Here is an 11,242-nt window from a genome sequence, read left to right as displayed (position 1 = left end):
GTAGACTTCTCTAATAGTCTACTTTTGAAGTCTACTCTTTCAATAGAAGTCTACAGAAAAATTTAGGTTATTTTTGCAATTGACTGTCTTTAGTAGATTTCACAGGGAAGTCTACTAAAAAAAAAGATTCTTTCTAAGTTTGACCGGAAAACAGAAGTAGACTTCCGCAAGAAGTCTACCGTTTTTAGACTTCTTTCTACTGGAGTTTTCCGGAATTTTCTGTATTTTTTATTTTTTTAAAAACTTTAGTCAAACACTATAATGACCTATACGTTTTTGGTCAAACAACAAAAGTAACTTAAAAGTAAACTTCTTGTGCAGACGTAAATAGTAGACTTTAGAAAGAAGTCTATATTAAAAAGTCAAAATACGGTCAACTACAAAAATAACCTCTTCTCTTTCGTTTCTTATGCCTTCAAACGAAGTCTACTGGGTTTTTTTTTGTTTTCAAAGGATATCGAGTAGACTTCTTGTGCAGTTTAATGAAGTCTACTTTTAAGAAGTCAATTGCAAAAATAACCTTATATTTTGAAGTCTACTTTTGCGATACAGATATAGATATTACCAAAATTGAAGTGTATCATTACCTATATCGGTTTTGAGTTTGTTTTTAGGTCTCTCATGTACCCAAAACTCTGAATTTGACCCAAAAAAAAATAACCCAAGTCTTGATTAAGCTGAAATCACCAAAAATGCATAACCTTTGACATTGTAACTCAGCTCAGAAATTTTAGAGAAGAAATTAGGAAAGAATATAGAAAGTTATGAGTGTATGAGCTCTCATATTAACTTATTATAGCTTTAAAATTGGTTGAGAAGCATTTATTCTATTTTTGGGGTTGTTCATGGTGGTTAAAAGTATTGAAAAAGATGGCATTATTGTAATAAAAAAGGTTGTAGGAGGTCCAAAGAGACTTTAGTCAATATTTAAAAAAATCGAAATAATGAGTATATAATTGCATTTTCGTTAATATCTTGAGTGAGAAGGATAGAATTGTGACAAAATGACAAAATTTGGAGAGAGCAAAAAATGAGGCTAATTTGGTGTTTGGCTTTAAAATTCAGGTTAAATCTGAAAATCTCCATTGTTCATATTGGTTTGTGTTCGGATTTTCAAAAAAAATTTTAAACCGCCGATATTCGGATTCAATGCAAACCCATTAACGATCTCGATAAGAATTTTTATAAAAATTAAAAATCATCAAAAATTATTAAAACTAATCGATATAAACTAATAAAATTATAACAAACATCGACCAATCAGAATATTCGAAATTCATTAATCAAAACGACATCCAAAATTGTGCATTGAACCACACTCGGATCACTTTGTAAATAATATAATGATTGAAAGAAAATTAGTTTTCAAATTTTTGCTTTTAACCAAACAATATTAATATTCAAGCCACCGGCTGCAACGATATTTCATTATTTGGTGAGATTTAGGGGAAAAAATCTGGAAGGAATGGATGATATTTTGAGGTTATAGTAGAGAAATAAGAACCATTGACAGAAGTACACGTGGTCGTCACGATGCTTTTCAAAAATCTTATCCAAGCTTATGCTCCTTCGTACCTTTTTCTCCACAGGATCCTTCTCCACTCTTTTCATCTCTCTAACAATGAACAAACCCAAAAAATTATAAGGATTCAAAAAAGGAAGCATGGCGACTGCTACTTTGTCCTTCTCTCCTCTCTCTCACTCCCATTCCCATTCTTCTTCTTCTTCCCTCAAACTGACACCGTTTCTCAGATATGGCAAGAAACAACTTCACCTTCACCACCAAATCTTCATTACCATCTCATACCCAAATTACCACTCTACCCTTTCTCGCCACCTAGCCGTCTCAAGAGACGACGCCTCCACGCCTCTCGAAGAGACCGAGACCATGGAACTCGAAGACGCGACTGAGAAGCGAAGAAGAGAAGAGGAGAAATTCGCGGTTTTGAATACTGGGATCTATGAGTGTAGATCATGTGGGTACAAGTACGACGAATCAGCGGGCGATCCATCGTACCCAATCCCACCGGGTTTTCAGTTCGACAAGTTACCTGAAGATTGGAGATGTCCAACTTGTGGAGCTGCAAAGACTTTTTTCGAGAGTAAAATGGTTGAAATTGCTGGTTTTGCTCAAAATCAACAATATGGACTTGGTGGTAATGCACTTACTTCTGGCCAGAAAACTGCTTTAATCTTTGGGAGTCTCTTCCTCTTCTTCATGCTTTTTTTGAGTGGCTATTTTATCCAATGATGATGTTTACTATTTATGTTAATGATGTTATTACAATTTTTATAATGTTTCAATACACACCAGCATTCTCATTTGTTACCTACAATGATTTCTACTGGAAAGGTTGGTTTGAAGTGTAATTAAACACCTTATATATTACAATGGTGGTAGGTGAAGACATTCTACACCAAAATTCGATGTCAAATGCATAGGCTAGTCAGATATATGTTAAGGATAATGCCGGCGACGAGATTGTGAATCTGGAAAGTGTAATGGGATCAGTCTCAATCTAGTCAAGAATTGAGATAACTGTATATGGCAAAGATCTAAATCAAGAGATAGAAAGGAAAGGTATTTCCATGAAAAAATGATAAAAATAAAGTTATTTCATGCTGATAAATGATCAGAATGAACAAAAGCATCCAATTAGCAAAGATTGTGTGCTATGAATCTTTTCTATAAATTGTATATTATTTAGGAGAATTGGTATTTTTACTACACAAAATCAGTAAACTAAATAACATCGACTTAATAAGAGCATCTCCAATGGTCCTTCATTTTTCACATTTTCCTTCATTTTGAAGATAAAAATGAAGAAATGTTCTTGAATGGTGCTTCAAATTCATCTTAAAAATGAAGAAATGAACAGTGTTCCTTCAAATTTGAAGGAACACTTTTCATTTCTTCATTTTTTGAAGGTGAACTTTTTTATTTACAAAATGTATCCTTAACTTTCTACATGCTTTGTTTTATACCCAAACAAAATTTATATGTTTTTTTTATCCAATTAATTTTAAAACTGTTTATTTTTTAATTAAATTATGAAGTAAAAATACTGTAAACACAATAAAAATATACAATAACATATATTATATAGAAAATACAAGAACATAGCTCACAACAAAATTAAAAATGCATAATTAATACTGAATTATAAATAATAAACTTAACATAACATAAACTAGCAACTTAATAATTTGGAAAATCACTTCCAAGTCCATTAAGATGATTAAAATACTGTCCAAATGAAGCTGATGCTGAAGGAAGAGTTTGCTGGTTTGTTCTTATTTACATGATATATTGTAATTTTCTTTATATAATAAAATTTTTAATTATATAAAATTTATAATTTGGTTGAATAATTATTCTACATAAATAAATAGGTGAAAATTTGAAAATTTGAAAAGTATAAGACCTTGTTAGTAATTAATAAAAAAATAGAGATAAAATATGCTTGGAATATTCTTTTTAAAGAAAAAAATGAAGAAAGTTTGCTTTATTGGTTTCTTATTTTTTCCTTTAAAAATGAAGAAACTTCATCGAAGAAACTTCATTTTTAAAGGAAAAAATGAAGAAACCATTGGAGATGCTCTAAGATATTAAAAGCCAACACTGTTTGATTTTCTGTTATATCTCAGGTGTAAAATATACGCAATTTGTCAGCAAGCATGAATAAATAGAAAACTCTTAAAAATTCGTGCATTACTCTAGAGACCGAAGTAATCAGTGTAATTTTCTACCAAATCTTATTTAGTTTTGGTATTTTTTTTCAGGAATTTTCTCATCAAATTTCAAAATTCACTCAAATATTCAATGTGAAAAACCCTAATCATATGAAGCGTCGCAGTTGCTAAAAGGAGCAAACTGGAACCAAGAGAAAATTAGAATGGCGTAATAAAACATTGAACTAATTTCTTAAATTTGCTTGAGAAGTGTCAACAATAATTAATTTAAGAGGGAAGAAGTAAATAAAAAAAAAAAATACGTCAACGGTACATTATACATTTGCATTTTAGCCGAAATATTGGAGCATTAATGACAGTGCGAATATGGCAGCCGCTGTAGCTTCTCACCAGAACTACAAAAGGGCATTGCAGCGAATGAAAGAAACTAGGTGTTCGATACACCACATGTACAGAAAGAAAACTTGAACTTGCCTCAGCTAAAAAACTCATTCATTTGTGCCTCGACGACTTTGTTGTGTCTTGGCCTGATAAATCACTTTCTTTCCCGGTTTTCCATTTGTTTCACCATAACCAACTCCTTCTTTATAGTATCCACCGCCATAATTCCCACCTTGCGGTGTACCGATCCATTGGGTAGGCGGTAAAGGCAATGGTTTGAGACTTGCATTAGCAGCTTCTGTATAACTTGAATACAATTGTTTGCTTCTGACGTTATCTTCAATAGATAAACCTGACATTCCAGCTCTGATTCCACCACGGTTCTGCTGTTCTACCTTGGAATTATTGTAGTTCTGGTTATAGTCTGGTGATCCATTTAGTGGACCAGGATACCTTGGACCGTTGCTGTACGTTCCTTGGTAACTATTGTTATACTTTCCGTAATAGTAATAGCTGGAGTCATCCTCGTATGCTTTCCTGTAAGAAGAAGAACCTGGTGCTCTTGGTCTATTGACTCCACCGTAATAATGATTACCCGGTACATTTCGGTTGTATGCGTACGGGTCAAGTAGTCCTGAAGCCGAACCACTAGAGGATTTCATGTTAAGCGTGTTTTTGATAAGACGATGAGCTGCTTCTCCCAGCATTGGTCCGGCTATAGCACCAGCCACTTGTGGTCTGCACCGTAGAAATATTATAGGTTTTTTTTTTATAAAAAATACATTATTTACACTGAGATATTCAAAATATCAGTAGTAGTAAAGTCCCCTTACCGATCTCGGGCTTGTCGGCGTCGGTTGCTATTATCTTCATGCCACAAAGGAGGAAATGGCTTTATATCTGCTGACGTCAAGATCTACAAATTGGAACTTCCATAATGAATATCGATCCACTTTTTTTTTGCAATGAATATTCAGCAGATAAATAGGCATGCAAGATGAAACAAACAAAAAAAAGAAAACAAATAGACTGGTAAGAAAACACTGACATTTGAGATACAAGTAAACATGTTCTCCTAAACGCTAATACAAAACCTAATTTCCATTTCTTTTAGTGCAGTGATGGACTATACTGTTTATGACGGACTCCTTTGGTGCAACATACCTTGTCCGGAATGATCGCTCCTCTTGGTGGTTCTGGGATATGAGAGTGTTTGGCAGGATTCAAGTACGTAACATTTCTGAAAATGTATAGGAAAATATCTGAATGAGTAGATCATAATTTTATTAGACAGTAACTTGCGAAGAACGAAAAAACGTACAAGGCTCGGTTCTGCTCAATGCTTGGCAAATCATTTACAGGAGAAACCACTTTCGTTTGGAAACCATTCCTTTCACTAAACCAGAGAAACCCGTTCATCGCTTGGCTGCAACAAACACAAGAGAATCGAGAATAAGAACAAGCTCGATAATCAGACTACACACAGCTTGTTAATTATCAATTTAGCCAATCAAAGCAAACCTCGAATTCGGGTCAATCATCCATGGAAGACATTCATGTGGTGCCAACTGGCGGTAGAACTGGTAGTACTGCATAACCCGCTGGCCCAGTGGATGAGCGGGGTGTACGTATAACAAATCAAGCATCACGCTGTTGCGTTGCCGTTCTTCCACCTGCGAGATTAAATCCATATTGAATATTTAATTGCTAATCATTTTCAATTCTAGTTCCCAATAGACAATACTGATGGCTTGCGCACGCTTAGCTGTAAAGCTACTTTAGCTAACCAAAAAAAAAACCATCCAGATGGTCCAAGAATTTATCTTATCAAGAATTATAGTTTTCTTGGAGAGGTTGTAGTTTTGACCAAACGATATGCTTATGTATTTTGAGTGAAGATTCAGTTCCAACCGTTAGCGTTTCTTCAAGCTTCCTTGTAGCAGCTAACAATAATTTCTCCTCAATGAAAGGGAGTTTTGCAATACCCTGGATCACAGCAAGTGCGATATACACAACATCAAAATCTGAAGAACAGAATACAGTCTTATCGTGATAACATCATCACAATATCCAAAGAATACAGACAACCATAAACCTGCCAGGAGAAGCGCTTTCCATTCATGTCAATCTCAAAATCTGTAAATATAATGATAGCTTATGAGTATTTACTATCCAGCATAAATATATAGGAATAAAACCGTATTAGCATTTGGGTAAATGATTACCAGCAGGGTAAAATTTCAGGATCGGGGATGAGGGATCAGTCATCAACTTCCGGTATTCACCAGGTAGAGCATTTGAGCTGCAACGACGTAAGAACACAATTTACATCACCGCAGGGGCCCGAAATAATAATTATTGAGGTTTCACAAAAAGGAAAGAACCTTGCAGCCGGCAAGGTTCCCATTAACTGGTCAAAAGGTTTAAAGGGCTCTCCAATGAAAAATGTGATTTCCAAATCAGATAGATTCTTAAGATCTGAAGCAAATGGAGCATAATGGTATGGGTAAAACCTGCAAAATTTAAAGGGTTAGAAAACACAGTCTAGCCTTCACAATTTGCAACTTAGTATTTCCCAACAAGTGACACCAACATCAAGGTCTATCTTGGGAAGAGACCAATCAGTTTACAGTAAAATAAGATATTCTAGTCTTTTCCAAAACATGGCTCTCATGGCAGTCGCATGACATTCTCAATGTAAGCTTTACGTAAAGTTATACTGACCATTGCCAAGAGCAAACACCTTGGTAGTAGTACCGGCAGACCCAGCACAAACCTTCAACATATTTTTGTACCTACAGGATAATGGTCATTAGACTTGATAAGTGATAACAGTTTAGTGTTCATCTAAAACTGTCTCAGGAGAAATTATAAGAAAGTAGTTCATATAGCGCAATAAACTTTTATTAAAGATGAAACGAACTGTGAAATATCAAGCTGTGAATTTGGTGGTCAAAAATTTTCAAGATGAGAGACTTAAAAGGATGTTTAATTACATTAGCAAATGGCCTGAAGAAACTTTTAATTAACTTTAGATTTATTATAAAGATCATCAGAAGGGTGACTGAGAGAGTTAATTGACATAAACTCACCAGATCTTGCTTGATTTGCTCAGTTTCCTCTGGATTGGTCGTACTAAATTTCTCAGCATAATACCTTTCCTTGTAGCCTGGCTCTCCTAGCTTAATCTACACAAAATGAATGAGCAATTTTAGTTGTACCTCTAAAACAATTTCAGCTGGTAATAAAGATATAAGAATCTCTACAGCTCACAGGCTCATACTGAGAGAACGTTGCCACTATTTTACCTTATCGTCTATCGGTTCAGGTGGTGCCTCAGATGGGTCTCTTCTTGATCTTTGTTTCATTTCTTCATTGTTGTCCATTGACTGAATACCAACATTAGCACAACTTTAGCCATAACTTATGCAGTTTGAACATAAAAGAAGAATATGATACAAACCATTAATTAAAAGTGGAGCTAGTTATTGCCATACAAGGGGCACCATTCATTTAGAAGCTAGTTTTTAGGGGTGAATTCTACCCAGTTCTACGCTTACAAGTATTGGATTGGTCCTATTTCAGTGATCCTATCAACTGGTATCAGAGGCTACCACATGGCGACAGCGCAACAAAGTAGAATGATGAAACTAGAAAGGATCATAGACATGGCAGGTGGCCCAAGTTGGTGGTCAGTGCCAATACCATGGTGGCATGTTGGGTTGCAACTTTGATTAGACATGTTAGTTAGTGCCTTATAAGGGTATGAGCACCCTACTTTCCTTAAGTCTTCAAAGGGTTGCATAAAGGGAAATATGGGATAGGTAAAGAAAACCTGTTTTATCCGCGTCCTTTTCTGAAATATTTTATCTTCATTAACAGCGACGGCTTGAATAAAATGCTCTACCCTATTTAGCAAAACCTATCAATGCAGAAAAGGAAAACATTGTCAATGGGTTAATGGATAAATACAAAAAACACAAATACATGGAAATAATGCAGTTCAGGTTTTAATTACTAATTATCTAGGCAGACAATATAGAACCGAAGCAATCTAAGCGAAAAGTTGCCATAAGATAACTGACCATTTTCTACAGCTCATACAAAATAGGGTACTGAGCAAGGTGAAGCGAGAATGAAAGGGGGGTGAGATGATTAAAAAGACCAATAACTTACCTCACCAGAATCTGTTAGATAGCCTCCCATAGCTGTAAACTCCTTTCTGTAAACATGCATCAGCAAGTTTATAGCCCCCTGAAGTAACAAAGCAAATCGAGTATAAAGATAAAAAAACAAAAATAAGCTAAAGACTATTTTGTCAAATGCCTCGATGCATTATACTGTAAGAAACATGATAGTTAGTCTGCACATAGTGACTTGATTTTAGAATCAACAAAACAATAATATTACGAAGTAGGAATGAAAACATTTCATAATGTACATACCTCTCGAATTTCCAATGTAGGCATATGAGGTAGGAAGTCATTGCCAACAAAGAAGCAAAGGAAAACAAAGTCGTCTATAATTCTCTCGAAGTTGATCGTGAACGGAGTATCTGGAATGGCCAATTCATATTGCAGATATTCTCGCAACACCCAGATGTTCAGGAACTATAAAACATGTCACATCAGACAGATATGAGAAAGCTCCAAAAGTGGCATGTTGTTCAACTGCAAGATCCTTGGAGATAACAAAGGAAACTACTTAAACCTGATATTTTTTCTTGTGGATTGGAATATCAGATGCTGCATTTGCGCTACCTGATTTTCCAGGGCAATCTGCAGCAAAATGACCAGTTTGTCCGCACACAAAACATTTCTCTTGTTGGCCAGGGTATGTGATAACCTGGAATTAAGATGATCGTCGTTTGACTGACTGAGAATCAAAGCAAATACAGAGCATATGGGTGGAAAACAGCTACCTCTCTTAAGATTGAAAAGTGAACTTCATGTGTCGCTAGAGATAGCATTATTAAATCAGCATCCTGCATTATAAAATACAGCTCTTGGCAATAAGGAATGAGAAATTTTTTGGAGGAACCCTCAGTATCTTACAAATCAAAAAGAAAGTAAAACAACTACATTGTGGGTTGACACTAACCAGACCATAAAGACAATGCCGTGTATTTGGATCAAAACCAGGAAGATTACGTTGGAGACGAATGTATGACATTATCTTGTGTTCTCCTTCGCCCGGCACATTTGAATCAGAAAGAATTACCTTCAAATATTAATCCATGAAAACTTAGGAAGGCAATTTACCTTGAGAACCATACGTAAGGGGATAAAACTAACGAAACAAGAATAGGATAAATCTTGAACGGTATCACACCTTAAGAAATTTCCAACCAGGGTTATGGTTTAACCTATATTGGACGTAATACTGAAGAGCTACGGACAGTATAGTCATAAACTGGGTCCCAGGAGTAATGACATTTGAATCTGAGGTTTCTGCTTTCTCTTTAGCAGACAAGATTTGCCCCCCAGTCTCAAACTCTTGTCTCAACCTCTCTTCCTCAGCTTCCTATTCAACGAGATATAGTATAAACAACAGTGACCCAAACAAAGCCAAGAGTAAATCTAAAATAGAAAGACATAGAGAGCATACAGCCTCCGCTGCGTCCTTTGCAGCTCTAAAACGTCGAGAACGCTGCTGATTCATCTTTGCTCTGGGTGCAACTCCATCTGCAACATCATACTTAATTCAGATCCCATCTAACAGAGCGAAACAGATAGGGGAGAAGAAGGATGCAAAGATCACCTATAGCCAAATAAAGAACCTTCCTCGGTCGCACTAATGTAAAAAGATGGTCAATGTACTCAAACATAGATTTGAATACATCATCATATGTGGCAGGAGTAGGCTGCATTAAATCAAATAATCAAAATGTGATTAGCTAGTGAAATCTTCATGGCAATTAAGTATCAGCTTATCTCATTCATTAAAATGTCTCCTCAACTTAAATAAAGACCTAAAAGCATCGCCGTCTCTTGTTTTCTAGTCAAAAACTTAAGAAACCTACTCTTAACTAGCATAAGTGAGCAGAATCAACACTGCCATTTGCATCGGATTTCCCAAAATAATATTATTCCAATTCAGCTTCCGAAAAGAACTTCCAATCACTTTTAGTAAGCAAAATCATGCGAAAGCAACAACTGTAATCATCATCTTCTCCACCAAAATACTTAACTCGGTGATTTCATTTCTCATACAACAAAACCATATGCCTAATACGATTAACTCAAAACCATGCCCAAGTAATTCACAGTTAAATTTGTAAACAGATAAGAGTCAAAAGCTTACCTTTCCTTCAGGATGGAAACACGGGTGGATGATACCGTTCATATCGAGGTATAGATTATCAAATTCGAAGCCGTTAGGGTTAGGTCTGGTGATGTCTACCGGAATTAGGTCACGACCTGCATCGGTGGGTTCTTCCTCAACGACGTCGCTAATAGACTTCGGGTACCGGTCAGCGAGCCATCTGTAGAACGCTGGTACCCCCATGGCGGATTAGGGCTTCCCTTTTTTTTATCGGCGATGGAGTGAGATCCGAGTATGAAGCTTGTTCGCGATCAGTTTGACGTTTATCGGCTTAAGGATGCTGATTGTGATTTTCCTTTTTCACTTGCAAAATTTTTTACTGAATAAGCTGTCAACTTTTTCACTTGTGATTGTGATTTTCCTTCTTCAATTTGTCCCCAAGTTGAAAATGTGCACTTGCCAAACCACGACTGTTTTGGATAACGAACGAATTGGTTGCAGCTAGGGTTGTTAATTTTGGACTCGAACCGTGGAAGATTATTGGAACTAGGGGTGGCTAATCCAAAATTTGGGTTGGGTTTCTTTTTTTTGGAACAAGATTTATTGGTTTGGGTTGGGTTTCTTAGGTTTTGGATTGGGTTTAGTTTATTTGGTTTGAGAATTATTTGACCAAATTATTATTTTTTTTTTTGTCGTCAAAGTATTTCATTGAAATAAAACATTACATCAACCATTTGATTACATGATTTTGCATACCAACTCTAGCTTGCTTAGCTAATGTATCAGCTTCAACATTGATTGATCTACTAATCTGCTTGAATTTGAAACCACACATAGTGGATATCTTCCTAATATCGAAAAGATATGAAGCCCACGGAAGATGCTTCCAAGCCTGATGTTCTTG

General features: G+C 35.7%; 2 protein-coding genes across 2 annotated transcripts; one reads left to right on the top strand and one right to left on the bottom strand.

Moving 5' to 3' along the window:
- Positions 1 to 1,569: 1,569 nt before the first annotated feature.
- LOC18010086 (rubredoxin) lies at positions 1,570 to 2,336 on the top strand. Its single transcript, XM_006392474.2, has one exon. It carries the CDS (start codon positions 1,664 to 1,666, stop codon positions 2,249 to 2,251), a length of 588 nt encoding a protein of 195 aa, XP_006392536.1. The 5' UTR covers positions 1,570 to 1,663; the 3' UTR covers positions 2,252 to 2,336.
- Positions 2,337 to 4,181: 1,845 nt separating this feature from the next.
- Positions 4,182 to 10,581, bottom strand: LOC18010235 (5'-3' exoribonuclease 4). Its single transcript, XM_006392473.2, has 22 exons — positions 10,378 to 10,581; positions 9,835 to 9,937; positions 9,682 to 9,758; positions 9,406 to 9,597; positions 9,175 to 9,294; positions 8,996 to 9,058; positions 8,785 to 8,919; positions 8,520 to 8,684; positions 8,251 to 8,328; positions 7,910 to 7,996; positions 7,383 to 7,463; positions 7,167 to 7,262; positions 6,799 to 6,869; positions 6,459 to 6,587; positions 6,300 to 6,376; positions 6,170 to 6,210; positions 5,986 to 6,060; positions 5,596 to 5,747; positions 5,396 to 5,500; positions 5,239 to 5,314; positions 4,908 to 4,990; positions 4,182 to 4,812 (listed from the first exon to the last, which is right to left on the bottom strand). The coding sequence occupies exons 1-22, from the start codon at positions 10,579 to 10,581 to the stop codon at positions 4,182 to 4,184; spliced, it is 2,841 nt and encodes a 946-aa protein (XP_006392535.1).
- Between the last annotated feature and the right edge of the window lie 661 nt (positions 10,582 to 11,242).

The sequence above is a fragment of the Eutrema salsugineum genome, unplaced genomic scaffold (assembly GCF_000478725.1).
Source record: "Eutrema salsugineum unplaced genomic scaffold, Eutsalg1_0 scaffold_8, whole genome shotgun sequence".
Classification (NCBI taxonomy): Eukaryota; Viridiplantae; Streptophyta; class Magnoliopsida; order Brassicales; family Brassicaceae; genus Eutrema; species Eutrema salsugineum.
The sequence above is the reverse complement of the archived record's forward strand: the minus strand, read 5'-3'. Positions and strand labels throughout refer to the sequence as shown.